Source organism: Strigops habroptila, chromosome 6, assembly GCF_004027225.2.
Source record: "Strigops habroptila isolate Jane chromosome 6, bStrHab1.2.pri, whole genome shotgun sequence".
In the NCBI taxonomy this organism is placed as follows: domain Eukaryota; kingdom Metazoa; phylum Chordata; class Aves; order Psittaciformes; family Psittacidae; genus Strigops; species Strigops habroptila.
This window is the reverse complement of record NC_044282.2, coordinates 71,998,743-72,014,584: the sequence shown is the minus strand read 5'-3', so window position 1 is coordinate 72,014,584 and position 15,842 is coordinate 71,998,743. Positions and strand designations below refer to the sequence as shown.

At 36.9% G+C, this 15,842-nt stretch overlaps 1 protein-coding gene across 1 annotated transcript in view; it reads right to left on the bottom strand.

Moving 5' to 3' along the window:
• USP34 (ubiquitin specific peptidase 34) overlaps positions 1–15,842 on the bottom strand; it is a 133,059-nt gene that overhangs the window by 70,758 nt on the left and 46,459 nt on the right. Inside the window, 19 exon segments of the mRNA XM_030490276.1 lie at positions 49–196; positions 293–419; positions 841–1,000; positions 1,141–1,240; positions 2,144–2,257; positions 3,037–3,191; positions 4,520–4,602; positions 5,738–5,833; positions 6,617–6,706; positions 7,826–7,953; positions 8,037–8,152; positions 9,859–10,073; positions 10,528–11,144; positions 11,396–11,526; positions 11,934–11,969; positions 12,551–12,680; positions 13,082–13,207; positions 15,405–15,497; positions 15,588–15,669. Of these exon segments, the coding sequence (XP_030346136.1) occupies positions 49–196; positions 293–419; positions 841–1,000; positions 1,141–1,240; positions 2,144–2,257; positions 3,037–3,191; positions 4,520–4,602; positions 5,738–5,833; positions 6,617–6,706; positions 7,826–7,953; positions 8,037–8,152; positions 9,859–10,073; positions 10,528–11,144; positions 11,396–11,526; positions 11,934–11,969; positions 12,551–12,680; positions 13,082–13,207; positions 15,405–15,497; positions 15,588–15,669 (2,747 nt within the window).

The following is a 15,842-nucleotide window of genomic DNA, read 5'->3' as shown; positions in this document are numbered from 1 at the left end:
GAACCCTTGTAAGGGCAAAAAGATACAGGTCCGAGTCCTATAGCTTACCAGGGAATTCCCCTTTGCGGCTGCTTTGGCCGAACTCCTGAAGCTGTGCTTGTTGATTTATCTGCTCCTTCTGCAAATTTTCATACCAGTGGGTGACTTCTGCCCGTAGATCAGCCACCTGATCACTCGGATACATTTCTATAGTCATCTGAAATAAAACAGGTATCTTATTTTTCAGAGCACACAACGGACTTCCTGAAATTTAACCACGTAGGATGTGCCTGGAAAAGGGTTTTTAACTTACCTTGTCAGGAAGCCCAGCTGGCTGACATACAATTCTCAGTGGTAGTGACTGTTTGTCACTCAGGGCTTTCAAGTGACTGCTGATCCCAGTGCCTTCAATCTGCCACTGTCTCAGGTGATATGCAAACCTTAAGAAGCAGGTAAAAACATTGAAAAAGTATTTTTGTCAAAGCCTATTTCACACAAATGTTTGATAAATGAGACACAGACAAAAACTTGCGCCTTTATTCACTGGGGTTTTTTGCAAAATAAGAGGAAGTTATTGATATTCTCACTGTTTTTCAAATAAAACTAAAATAACTTTGAAGAAGTTTCTTTGGTGAAGGATGAGGAAACATGAGCTACATCCATACATATTTATACAAGGACAAGGGCCAACTGTGGTAACTCTTTAAACCTGATATATTACCTTCTAGAATTATCCACTACTGTCTTTACATGAAGAAAAACAAAGAAACTATTACTTAAATAACTCATTACTCATTCATCATTATGATAAGAGGAATGGAACTAAAGTCTGCATCCAAATATATCAGCAGAGCTATTTACCTTCTCCTAAAAGCTTCCAGGTGTGTCTTCAGCATTAAGAGTCCTCTTTCAATAATGGTCAGACTCGAATGAGAGTCTTGCTCAAGGTTACTAGAAGCTATCATCAGACTCTCCATACACTTGCTAATAAATTCCTGTTCTTTTTCCAGACCAGTTTTACCTGTAACAGCAGTTAAAGTAAATTACATATGCACAACCCTGGGACTATGCATTTTAATACTCAGAACAAAAAGAGGATAACGCTATATAGTCTTTACAACATTTTACACAGAAAACAAAACTAAAAGTGAAAACTCATACCATTGATGTAGTAAGAGTTGATATACTGGATGGCTGCTCGACTGACATCACCAGACTGTGCTCTCAAAGCAATACCCCAGAACTGGTCCATGCCACACAACTGTTTTGAGGAAAGGAAAACAAACACAGAAACAAAACATTATTTTACTAGGAATGATACTTTTCTGACCTCAGAGATTTCTTTGCTTCTTGATGCAGTCACTAAAAATATCTCACTTTTTCCTGTGCTTGGGCTTTCATTGCACACAATTACTATAAAATTCTAAGTTTCACAGAAGCATTTTCATACTTTGAAGCATAAGGAGAACTGGTTAAAATTCAAAAGAGTGAATTTTCATTTTTGAGAAACAAAAATACTTTTAAACAAAGCCTTAAAACCACAGCTATAATTGTGGTTATAATAAAATCTATTCACAGAAAGATACCCTATACATGATTTTATTTCTGAGATGGTTTCTCTGTATAAAACACTACAGAAGAAAAGCTTCTAAAGCACATCATATGTAAACTGAGACACATTTTACAACGGATTTGTAGTCACTATTAAATATTCCTAATTGAACGTCATCTGAATCTTCTTATTTAGAAAAGTAAATGTTACAAACCCATTCTTTAAACACAATAGTGAATACAGTCCAGTGACACTAAGAACATGATCAACTGCACAAAGACATGCAGGCAACAGGTATCACTTTCTTTGTGGTTTCCTAATGCTACCTCTAGAGACAAAAGCCACACACACTCCAAGTCATGAGGGAAGGTCAGGATCATTGCCCTCTTTCATTTCCATTTCATTGTCCCATTTTGGAACTTCTGAGTCCTGAGCTCCCAGGGCAGTAATCTGTACAGACCTCACCACTGCCAGCTGTGGCATTACTACCTCAAACCAGTAAGCAATATTCAAGCCAATAAGTTCTCAAGAGATACACCATTGCAGATAAGTAATTTAAGTTTCCCCTTCCCCCAGAAAGAAGGAAAACATGAGCACAGGATCAAGGCTTACCTCTGAGTTTGAGCCACCATCGTATGCACTAGTTGCTAATCGAGCCAAATTACACAAATGCTGGAAGAGGTTCAGGCCAGTCATACTAATAGTTTCAGGTTTTAGTTGTGGCATCTAAATAAAATGAATGCACTTTAGTAGCGAAAAAAAATTCAGTGATAGCACAGGTAGCTATTACAGGGTATTTATTTCATTAGCACAGAAAAGTGTCACTGTTACTACCACTCATATTTAAATGTAGTAGAGCAATTAAAATTGCAGAAGGAACGAGAATTAATGTTGTAACATCAGCTCCTTAACTTATCAACAGTAGGACAAATTGTTAACATACATGACATGCCTGTTCAAAACACTCATATGCTTACAAAAATAGACAAAAAACTGTGTGACCTTGAAAAAGAACTAGACCACGTTAATTACTGCCCAATCTATCAATTTTGCCATCTGTTGAAATGGATGAGACCCCTTGCAAAAAGCTCTACTGCTGCATGTTCATGTTTTCAAAGGATGTACGGATGAGATTTCTACACCCATCTCAAAAAGAAGGATGGTAATTTTTTAGGCAGGTAAGCTTTATCATATGTATCATAAAAGAAAGTATAGTTTTGGGTGGCCTTTTTTTTCAATTGAGATGAAGTGCTACATAGCTTCAGATACAACATACAGGCAATTTGCAAAGAAACACTCAAGTAAATACTAGTGTGAAAAGAATTCATGCCAATCCATTTCCCTCTTCCCTCCAAGCAGAGAAAGATCATTATATGAAAAGTAAGGCCCCCCCCAGACTACTGAAAACATAGTTTTCACAGAAACAATTTTAAATATGTTAAAGATTGCTGATATGGAAACACTTTTACCATAACTATAAGCTTGCAATTAATTCTCCTACATACCTTTTCCAAAAAAAGATGCTTGTAAGTCTCCATACCCATAGCGTGCTGATCTTTACTTCGCACTTGATTTAAGAACCAGTGTAGTGCATCGTCGTAACATTCAGAATCTTCTACTAAGCAGTGCCACAGTATGTCCACTTGTTCTAAACTCAACCCTAAAATCAGGGGAGAATTTTTAACTACTCTTTTATAGCATCAAATATATAGCAGTATTCTACAAACCCTAAGAAGACATATGGAAAAATCAGTATAGTTTTTGTCAGGACAAGTAGTTCTCAGAAACAACAGAAGAAAAATGCACCACCATTGGGAATCATACACTTTCCCCTGGCAATCAGCTACAGGTTTTGGTCATCAGTGCTGTCAGTTATTACTAAACCAATGAGTAGCATGAGCTGACCTGGAATCTGATACCAAACAGCAGGTTGTTTCCCAGTTTGTAAGTAATTATTGAGCACAACCTAAAGTCCAGCTTTGAGCTGGGTATCAAGAGTGTGGCTGAAAATAGTATCTCTGTAATGATTTCATTGCTTCTGTTTTCAAGAGAACAGTAGTTTTAGTTTCTTAGCTAGCATATGATCATTTCTTATCCCAAAACATTTCTTTAAGAAGAATGGTGGCTACCTGTCCTATCAACGATAGCAAGTATGGTGGTACAAGTTTTCTGTCTCTTGGCTACAGATATTCTCACTCCTTCCTGCACTCTGCTCTGCTCTGATGACCTGAGGGACAAGCCACGTCTTGTATGCCAACTTTGACTACCTACAATGAGGCTACCCAAATGACTCCTCCCTTCAATCATTCTAATAACTGACCTCAACATACAAGCAACTCTAAGTCTGTACAGAGCCGATGCTGACACAACACTGAAGGTTACTAGTTTAGAAGGGACTGAGAGTGGCCAAAAGAATTTATGGAAGTGAAAGTCACCACGGCTTACTAAAACCACAGAAAATTATGTTCAACTCCGAATTCCATCAGCCACAAAAGATTTCTATTTTTAACTTTTAGAGCAAAAAGATTTCAGCATCTGTGCAGATCAACTATCACTCAGAACACTACTTTTGCAAAAGTGGAAACCAATTTCTGACAGTATCAAAATACCAAGAATTATTCCTTTTTGGTATCACGATTTACTCACAGTGCACTCCAGTAAAGATCTCTGGGAACACTATGGACATGAACCAAACCACGCAAATACAGAATCTATTCTCTTCATTTCAGTAATTACTACAACCTTAATATTTAGAAAAACTGAAGCACAGAGAACATAAAAATTTGTTCCCACAGAACAACAACAGAATTAAAACTCTAATGTTGGTTCTGTGCTTTCACCAGAAAAATCTTTCTTCTTTGGAAACGGTATCAGAGATTATTTAAACTGTATGTTTAAAATATATTTATTTAAGCTAACATTGATTATTATAACTACGTGAGCCTTACTACGAGATGTTTCTCTGATAAGGTCACCTCAAATACTTACTGAAATGATCGGGTGATCCTAGAGTTGAAAACACACATGTCAGGAATTGAAGACGAACCTGAACCTCTGCACTGTGGCTGTACCTGAAATTTAAATTTATATATAAACAGAAGTTTATTTCATTGTTTATTGTCAGAACTGTTTTCCCCACTCACACAGGTGCCTCTTAAAAGCATAAGTAATTCTTTCTTAAGGGTTTCCTTCTGAACTTCTAGTTCATAATATAGTCTACGCTCCGGTTGTACCCACTACAGAACCACAAGAAACATGTGGAATGACACACTAGTCGCTACAAGATAAGGCACCTTTTTTGTTGTTATTTTTGGGGGGTGGGAGTGAAGTTTTTTGGCATCAAGTGCATCATTTTGTCATTAGTATCTTGCAGGATCTGATCTTAATTTTTTTCCCTAACTTGCTGATACATGTTCTTTATTAAAATATTTTCAGAACTCATAAAAATATTAACTTTATTTCTATTTACAAAAGTAGAAGCCTAATGGTCAAAGGAGCAGAACAATGTATCAATTTGCCTGAATTTAAAGCAATTCTTCCCACTTTCAAACAGCTTTTGAAGCCATTTCTCACTATTCAATGTCCAGTATAACGGAGTATGATGAAGTAAAAAAATGACCCATAAAATAGCAACATTTTTTAATTATGGATGACCATATTTATACATTGACTTTGACACCTCTCAAAACATGAACAGTCTATTCCTCTTGGATTGGGAAGTTAGGAATTGTATTGCTTCTGTATATAGAATCATAGAATAGTTTGGGTTGGAAAGGACCTTAAGATCACCCCATTCCACCTCCCTGCCATGGGCAGGGACACCTCACACTAGACCATGTCACCCAAGGCTCTGTCCAACCTGGCCTTGAACACTGCCAGGGATGGAGCATTTACCACTTTTTTGGACAACCTGTGCCAGCTCCTCACCACCCTCACTGTAAAGAACTTCTTCCTTATACCTAACCTGAACTTTCCTTTTTAAGTTTGAACCCATTACCTATATACACCTCATGTTAACCATACAGATTGGAAAGGAAAAGGAAGCTACTTAAGTCGTTATTGTTTTTACAGACCTTTGCCTCCCTAAGCATATAATGTCCCTATAGAAAGTATTTATATCTAAGAACACATCAGAAGCACCAGAAGGAAAGCAAAAAAGAAACATTTAACAAACATAAAAGATCAGTCAGTCACTTGTATACTTACAATGCATGTTTATGTCGTCCTTCCCTGACTGCCTGAATGTAGTGTACCAAATTATCAAAGAAAAGTTTCATCATATTAAGTTCCTTTTCTGCCCACCTGTGTCAATTGAAAAGGCAGAAAGATTTATGGTTTGTTTAAAAAGATCAGAAAAGCTGCAGAAATTAGACAGCTATTATAGGAAAATTGCAGACACATAAACCCAAAGCAAACATTCAATTTTCCATCTACCATGAGTTCAGGAGTATTTTCCAGAACACCTACTCTCTTCTTCCTTGTCATCCCTAAGGCTCCGCAATGTTGTTATTTTCAGGACTGACAGAACATTCCCTTTTGAGACCACGAAAATTGTTCCTAAAGGCCCTAATTCAGAAAAAGCCTAAGCCAAAACTCAGAACTGGGCATATATTTAAGTGTCATGTCCAAAAGGCCAAGTTGAATTGCTGATTCTCACTGTAATCTTTCCCAGATGTTCCAGTAGTCCATTCTCTGCAGTCAGAGCAGTTAGTTATATAGTCTGTTCTAGATACCTTCACATTTCAATGGTTTTCTTATAAATCATATTTTTTATTACTGAGAAGCATTTGATATACAATCAGAACAGAATGGTGTAATATCAAGTTATTACAGCCTTTTATAACATACTATTAGTGGATGTCTACTGCTGCCTGCAAGTCCTTTGGGACTGGGGGGAGTGTAGTGTGTATTATGAAGGAATCTAGGCCTGAGTGATTAGCCTATACATCTAAGCCACGCAACAGAGAGATGATAACCTTAGGTCATTATTAATTTGGACCACACTAAAGGAGCAAGCCTTGCAGCAGTCCTCTAAGTGTCATCACTTCTGGTGGGTCAGGCTCTTGGGGAAAGGAGGCTACTTACATTGTTATCCAATGTGTATCATAACTGCTCCCAAATTGTTGAAACGTACCAAACAGCTTTGGAAGAAGACGAAGTGAAACTACTACTGATCTGAAGGAGAAAGAGAGAAATGATGACAATGTATGATTGCTACAAAATTAAAATAGTCAGGTTTAAAATTGCTTTGAGCAGCTCGGGTTCAGTGAGCAACTGAAAGCACTGTCTATACCCATGTGAAATTCACCATCACGTCAGCCAATTAGTTTTCTGAATCTGAACTACAAGTACTTCAAATTCTTTACATGTAATACCTGGGACACCAGCTGTGGGACAAGTATAAAAAGAAAAGAGTATACCTTTTTCTTGTTAAAAATTATTTACATTTCGAAAGATACAATCTTATTTTTGAGTTTCATAAAACTTCTCTTCTGAAATTCCAGCAACATATTCCTACAAATGGATGACACAGCAGAAATAAACCTGCCTCAAACTCATTATAGACACCAGTAGGTGTGTATTGCAAGGCAGTTATCTACGAAAACTCAAGAAGTGCTTAAACTGCATGTAACAGAACATTTGTATCAGTGATAAGTGTCTTCATATCTCTTTTATTAACATCTCAGTATACTCCTAAGTGATCTCACAAATACAGTACTTAGCCAGAAGGTAACAACATAACATTGCAGGTGATGTCCAGCAGTTGATTAGCTGTATCAACATAATTCATTCCACCTCTGCCAGTCTTCTAACTGTACATCCCACAGCTCTGGTGGGTATTAAAACAAGTTATCTGAGGTCAAGGTATTAATTCTACCTCCAGGTGCTTCTTCAGAACAGACCCCACAACAGACTTGGTGGAAAAGAACTTGAATGTTCCTCAGCCACTTGCATGTAAAATCTAAATATTCAGCTCCAAATGCTTATGCTAAGGCACTTGACCTTGCACTCATCTGGCTAAGATGTGGTCCAGATTTTACCAAAGGGTAGGAAGGAACCTCTGGCAGAAGGCAGGACAAATGCAACAAGATGAGAAATTCAGGACACTGATAGAACAGAACAATGGCAGCTCAGATACATCTATGACACCTTGAAAACTATTTTTATACTTTCACTTGTGTCTGGTTTAACTTGTCTTCCTGTAAAATGAAATAACCATTACAGTCAGCTTGGGTTTCCTGGATGTCACAAAATAGATACCTGTAAAACCAGATAAGTTATGATTTGAATTACCTGTTGTTTGCTAAATTTTCTAAGCAGCCTTCAATAAATCTCATTCGAATCTGTCTGTCAGTGAACCAGCACACTAAAGAACAGAGCAGCTTCTCTGCTTCATTTATTAACCCTTCAGAGAGATGAATCTACAGCAAGTAGAAAGAAAGGTTACTGAAGACTATATATCCATTTTCTTTTAAAAAACATTGTTTTCTGGTATTCAACTTACTGCATCTTCATCCTGGACCAGATCCCACAAAAGGGTATTTCCTTTCTTACAAACATTATCCAAATTAATGTCCGTCACTGCATTGCTGTTATATTGATGTTTATGAACTGCTGGTCCTGGAACAAAAGATAAAGACCATTACTGAACAAACAGAAGGAACCATCTAGTCTTGAACATTCTTCCCTAAGTGCATGAATAACAAGATGCTTTATCTGTAAATCTGGCTATTTCAAAGTGCACATAACAACATTGCAATTGCAGCCTTTTTCCACACATGGGTTCTTAAAAGAAGACAAAACCTTATGACCATGCAGGAAGTCAACAGGGCAGCTAAGGCAATATTGACACTGGTTTTGGCTAATGGCAAGGTGCAATAAAACCAGTATTTAGGAACTGCAGATGTAGGTGCAACTGCTTTTTAATTTGATTAGATTCAATTTGTAGTGTAATTAAAGTATTTCTTAAGTCTTTCTATAGTTCTGTGGTCCAAAGAGAGCTATCTTTATAACTACCATGGCTGGAAAGCAAGAGAGCAGCACACTGCAGTAAATTCCCTCCATGATCTGCTATAACTAACTAAAAAACAGGAAAAACAAACACCATTTTTTTATACAGAAACTCATCATGTTTTCATAAACACTGACAGACATCTCCCTTCTTCTATGTGGCCACAGCTGGCACCACTCATTTATCTACTACTTGATACTATTTTCATGTAACAGCAAAGTCAAGTAGAAAATGGAGACCACATGCAGAACACTGTAGTTATTTGCACGTGCAAAACTAGAGGTGTCAAGAACAATCTGCACTGAAGGTCTCATGCAATTTGGATCTTCAGTAAAACGTGTAATAGCTATGGCAAACATTGAAAAAAGATGCTGATTTACAGCACGTTTTAACTGCAGTTTTAGTAGTTTATTCAACTCTGGAGTGGAGAAGAAAAAGCCTTCCAAATTTTCAGTGTCAGGCTGGAATGATAATTCAGTTCCACATAAGAAGGAATGTTAAGCCTAAAGAAAAAGAAACTTCTTACTCCACTGTGTTTCAGGGAAAGATATAAATAATACTGGTTTTAGTGTCTGCTGGAAGATAGCAAACTTGGTTCTGCCAGACCAGTGAATCAAAATGTCAAACCTTCAGCAACCATACCCTCCATTATATTTAAAAGGAGGATAAAACAGAAAACAAAGCTGCCACAATAGCATATGGAAAGATGATATAATTCTTGAGGAGTGTTTTAGTAGCATCTAAAATTGCACCCTGAAGTCAACTCGAAGACTCGGCAGCGTAAGATGAAATAGCATAAAATGCCCTTTACAGCGAGCTCCCGAAGATATCAAGTTATATTTTAACTCATTATTCCAAAATTATCCTCTTTACAGCCCATTATGGTTAATTCATTTCAGATGACAAATGTACAGAATCACAGTAAGATCCACCCACCAGAAGAAAAATCATGTAAGGGTTCAGAGAGGAAAAAACCCCTTTGCATTTCAGTACCACCTTTCTTTTTGCTTTAATACCTTCTCAGAAAACAACATTTGCTCTTCAGTGCCTTCATTCGTTTTAACTTGCACTAAAAAGTTCCAGTAGAAATTTGAGAGCGGGGAGGGGAATTAAAAAGGCAAACACAGCTACACCTAATGTCATACAAAAATGAATCTCTTGGAGAAACAGCAAAATCTCAGCAGCCACCACGGTTTCTTTGGGCAAATACATATGTATGGTTAAAATAAAATGATTATTTTAATTACTGGAAACTAATTCAAAATGATATAGAACTGGGTTAGAAGCATAATGTTTTTCTCTTTTCTTTTCTTACCTTGACTAAGATGTTCATGATAAATAGAGGCAAGGTTGGGAAGGTGCTGCTGAAGATGAGATGTTAGCTCAGCATGTGAATTGATCTGTACGAGCTCTTCTTCACAGCCAGACTCTTCCCCATCAAAATCAGCCATATTTTTCTCTGATTTTGCACTGACCTGCGAACTACTGCAACTGACATCATCTGCACTTAGCATATCATCAACCATGTGCCTGGAAAAGAAGAAGATTAGAATGGACAATATCAAAGAGGAAGTTGTTTTTAGCAGACTACAAGCGAGAAGACATCTCCCTAAAGCTGAAGTCAGGATGAATCGCCTGTCTGAACAGCAGACCTGCATATGAATTTGGAAAACAATTACAGATGAAGGTCTCACTATCATAATGATTGTGTTGACTTCTTTAATGTTAATTAAATACAGCATTTGCCAAAACAATTTTATCATCTTCTTAAATGTTGTCTTCTTTATTCAGTACAAAACCTTTATAGATGACTTTAATCAGATGTTAACAAAACAGATCACTGTGTAATTATCTGCCATAACTATCAGGTGTCAGACAAAATTATCCTGAACCACAGCAAAATGTCCATACGAATGTCTGCCCAAATGGAGTATTTTGCTACCACTTTTATTTCTGTTCTAGAGGAATCAGAAGAAATACCTACCCGTCATGGTGATGGTGGTGGTGATGGTGGTGGTGGTGATGCTGTGGCCCAATGAACTGTCGACAGTTAAATAATTCATTTCCAATAGTTTCCCCAAGGAAGTCCCCTGTGTGAGTTATACAAGAATCTTGAGACCCTTGTGAAATGTGAGCAGTGCTCATTTCCCCTGTCATGTCATGCTCTGCATCCTCAGCATGAGAACAAGCATCTAACATTCTAATTCGATTATCCACTGGTGTCACAGAGTCAGTGTTAAAAACGTGGTCCTTTCCTGCCCCATTATTTGCACCACTCCTCTCCGATGCCCCTTGTGAATCTCCCAGGCAAATGCCTGTTTGTGATTCCAGTTTCCTGCTTTGTAGATCTGTGCTCCTACTGCTTTTCTGGGGATTATGACTCCTATCTTCTTCCTCTTCATCCTCCTCCTCTTTGAGAGCTTCAATATCTGCAATGTCTTCAGACTGCACCTCGCTGCCAGGGCTTCCAGCAGACTGGCTTGCATGGCTGGAGTTGGCCTCGTTACTGGATCCATCACTGTGGCCACTGCTGCTGCCAGGACCGCTGCTGCCATCCTCACCACTGTTGGCTGTCTCATCAGAGCTTCCTTGCATGGATTCCTGAAATTATTACAGTAAGATTGATGACAAAATAAAACAACACTGAAAATACATAATCAACACCATCACCATCCAAACACCATTCTTCATTATAAGGAAATATGTCAAACCTGCAAGTTTGCATTCATTCTTTCTCTGTTTGGCTGCCAATGACAAAATGCTCTGAGCAACATTCTAATGTAATAATTTATTTCTATAGCTTGATAAGCAACTCAGTAACAAAATTCACAGACTAAGATTTAAGCTCTTACCTCTGTATCTGAAAGTCGCTGCTGTACATGTTTTGTTCTGTTAATAAGCTGTTCCTCCATTTCAATATCACTGCCTCCACTCTGATGGGTGTCACTGTTGTCACTACTTTGAGGGCTGGCTGCTGGTGACCCTAGTTCAAAACCACACTTCCCAGTTACTTTGTGACATATATTAATTGGAATGAAACAGCATTACATAAATCTGCCTCAAATGTTGAACTCAACAGCATTCTTCCTGCAAGCAGCTAAACAAGGGAGATAACCCCAACAGTCTGTGTACCTAAACACTAAAAACCCTTTTTAGAACACTGAGCATTTTACTACAAGATTTGTATTCTGATGTCTCTTCTTGCCAGTACACAGCACAGCTCTATGAATTTCCTAGATTCTATATGAAATATAAGATTCATTTGACTTCCCATAAAAGCATAACATCAAACTTCTACCATTTCTTCCTCTACTCAGATTCCATAGCTGTAGAAAACCACTGTAGTATCAAACGTATCAGATTGGGGTGTACTTCTAGAACTATACTTACAAGGTGAAGGGGCTGCTCTTCTGAGCTCCTCTTCTTCTGAAGGAAAAAAGCAGGATGGAAAAATAAGTGACTAAAAATCTTTTTGTCAGCATATAGTTGTCCACGATTCATAAAAATCAGCAGTAGGAAAAGAAAAGGAAACTACAGTAAAATGGCTTGGCAGCATCTTTAGGAATGACTGTGGGGAAATACACAGTCAAGGAAAAATAGAAGCAAAAAAACCCCAGAAATAGCATGGAATATCAAAAACTAGGTAAAAATTAGATAAGCCTTTGTAAGATTTTATGGAGCTATGTAAGTTACAGATGTTCAGCAGAACAAGAAAAGTTAACTGATGAGTTATGGACCATCCTCTGAATTAAAAAAGAAAAAAAGTAATACAAAAATACATGCTACTTTAGATATACAAACAGAATTGATTGGAAATAGAAAGCTTTTCAAATGGGCTCACAAAGCTTTAATGCTTTTGTCTTTATCCTCAACTTCTGCTTGAAAAATGTCAGCATGACACTCTTCAAAAACACCTCAAGTAAAAAGTTCTAAACATCCTTTTGGTCCAAAGGCAACAAGGAGAAAATTGAAAATTTAACTACTAGATCTATTGGAAAACCACATACCTTTTTTGTTTCCCATGGGCAGATTGGTACTCAGCAAAGATGCAAAAGAGCTTTGTTTCGACAGCTGAGCCTTAGCTGCTAGTGCATTATTCCACAGTGCTTTTATAAGCATTGAGGCCAAATACAAGGTCTATAAACAGAAACAGGTAATAGTGCTATTAAGAAGCAGTAGGTTCTGTATCAAAAAGCCACTAATCTCTCTATATGGCAGTTCACCAACATAAAGTCATCAGAATAAATGAATGCACAAAACAACATGTGAAACACTTTCTAACTTCAGACATAGTTAAAATCTTCTACAGTGCTTATGCAGTGCTTCAAAAATCTCTCAGAAAGATTTTAATTCAGAAGCCAGAAAAGGCCTACTTGAAGAAACATGACTTCACTCATATGGTTTCCCTCTTATGCATTAGTGAATATTACTTTTGCATGCATTCCTTTAGAAACACAAAGACTAATCCATAATGCTTGTCTAATACACTAACGTAATTTCTTTTCTTGCTACAGTGATTTTGTTTGCCTTGTCTTTACCTGTTCAGTGTGAGCACTTGGATGAAGAGTTGAGACTAGGTTAAGAAGATGTCTAAGTGGGACAGGGTCCAAGTTTTTGATCAAGGAAGGAAACAAGTCATGTATGTAACGACTGCAATGCTTTAGCTACGAAGTACAAACAGAGAAGGTAACAGGAACAGCAAAATAAACTCAAAAAACAATTCAAAGATGGATAAAATTAATTATTAAATAACATATTATTAAACAACATACTTGCACAAATTCTCAGGAATCATTTGTCCAAGAATTCCAAACTACATCAGACTTTTAATTCTGAACAAACTTAACTTTTACATTGTAAAGCATATAAAGTTTAGTGAAATCCAATGTGACAGTGTCTTCCTTAGCTCCAGTTCTAAGAGATTTGGTGAAGGGAACAACTGGATTTTAACTTAAATAGAACTTCTAAAATAGTAGTGTATATGCTAAATTCTGAGGGCAATAACACTTGCAATGAAGTGGTAAATACAACTGAAGACATTACAGGCTAATGTGAGACTGAGAGAACAGACTGTGTGAACTCTGTGAGGATTATTTATAATTCTTTTGTCTTTCCAGTAATGGATGTCAAGAAATATGACAATGTGTTTAGCTAACAGTACACTCTATTTACACATTAAAGTGACAGTGCTCCTAGATGTTTCCTCTTCGGTTAAATGCCGCTTTTCATAGTCATTCAAAGGGTTTCATTATGTTCGTAAGGATGCTGATATTCAAAAACTAAATAACAGTTACAAGGATCTTCTAGAAAATACATTTTTCACGTTGGTTACCACAAGTGCACCTCAAAAGGGGTTTCAATTTTTTCATTATTTATTTTATTTTGCTTTTCTAGCATATAAAATATGTGTCAGCAGTTTATGGGGTACAGGCTACCTTTCACAGTATTCGAACTGGAATGAAATTATGTGGGTTCTATACAAGGATGCACTTAAACATCCTGAGATAGCTGCTTCAGCTCAGAGAAGATAAACTTTTGCCCACAAGTTAGTTTAAATAGTGGAAAATACATTCTTTAAGGTCTCCTATTCTTTTAGCCTAAAGGTGTTGGCGTTTTAAACAACATGAGAGGTTTAAACCTTTTAGAGGAAGTGATTAGGACACACTTCAGTCTGATATCAAACATGTATTTTGAATATATCAGTATGTCAAAATGAACATGTGAACTGTAAAACGATTATCTCATTTGGGTAATTATATTAAGTTGTTAACATAGGATGAAAGGAAAAATCCAGATGTCTAATACTAGTGTGAGTTACTGCATGTGTGAAAACATTAAGGAAGGTAAAATACTGCTTTAAAAATAGAAGTCCAATAAATAAATATTAATTACTTTGATACAGAGAATTGTTGGAGCCTTTTTGGAGGGAATGCTGTTACAGTGAGCAGCTGCATGTTATAATGACAATGGAATATAGAGGGTTCAGAATGTGTATAAAGTAGTATTTGAAACAAATCACAGAGAAACACTGAACACATAAAAAACCCCTTTCAAATGCTAACCTGTATAAAAGTATTCTCTCTATTCCTGTTCGAAAGATCAATTTTATTTCTCTGACCTTCATTTTGTGTGGATTTTTCAGAAAAATTGACACTGAAACCTTGAGGGATTTTTTCTGGGTTTTGTTTGTTTGTTGAGTGGCTTTTTTCAATAATAAAGGCAGAATGAAACCACAGCAAAACAGTTTCCACAACAGGAAATCAAAATGTCTCCTGTACTCAAAGCCCCTAAATAAAACATTTCACAACCTAAAATAAAAACCATATCCATCCCTGAGAAGTAGCAAACAAATACATCTTTCTGAAGGGAAAAAGCCTATCAGAGTATCAGAGCTAAAAATAAAACCTCAGAGCCTTCTATACATTTTAACACCAGCACTGTAGCACAGCTGTAAACTTCACTGCCACAATCGTCACCTGATTGTACCCACCAGGAGGAACAGAAATGGAAGCTACAATACACAGGAGCAAGGCGATTTAGCACAACAGTAAAAACATTACATCTACCTTACAATCTTTATCCCCATTCTTAGTGAAAATACTATGTCCTTGCTATACAACTGCCTTTTTTTATTCCTTTGTATAAAAGCATTTATAAAAGTTTTTCTTGTATAAAAGGTGGATTTCTGCATCTAATGAAACCCCAGTCACTGTGGAAGTTACCTAACTTACAATTCTGGTGAGCAAAACAGACAAGAAGAAGAAAGAAACTCAACTTTAAAAAGCTAAACCAAAAACAACTTGGCATTTTCTATTTGGGTTTTAGTTATCACTCCTGTGATTAGGAAAGTTTTGTATCTACCTGTGCTGCAGCCCAAATACAGTCTATATGTTGAGTACTAAGTCTCCCTTCTGCTGCAAGAAAATTCAGAATCACTTGGCACTGTTTGATGATCTGCAAAGGGAGAACATATTGAGGAAAGGTTTACTAGAACAATTAGTTACTCCTCCGCGTTTATACTATAAATAATAATATTATACAAACCTCAATATGTAAATTTGGTCCAAAAATGTGCTCAACTACATTGTTGCTGATAAGCCAGTCTGCAAGCTCTTTTGCAATTGACCTAGAGAGGAAAAATAGTGGGAACATGTGAAATTATCTGCCCACAATATATACACTGTGCTCTGCCCCAGCACAGCATGTCTTTTAAATTCATATCTGCAATTGTAGTAAGCATAGGAAAACTTCGTTGAGTACAAAGTTCATTCATTCAGGTAGGAAGAAAATGATTTCTCT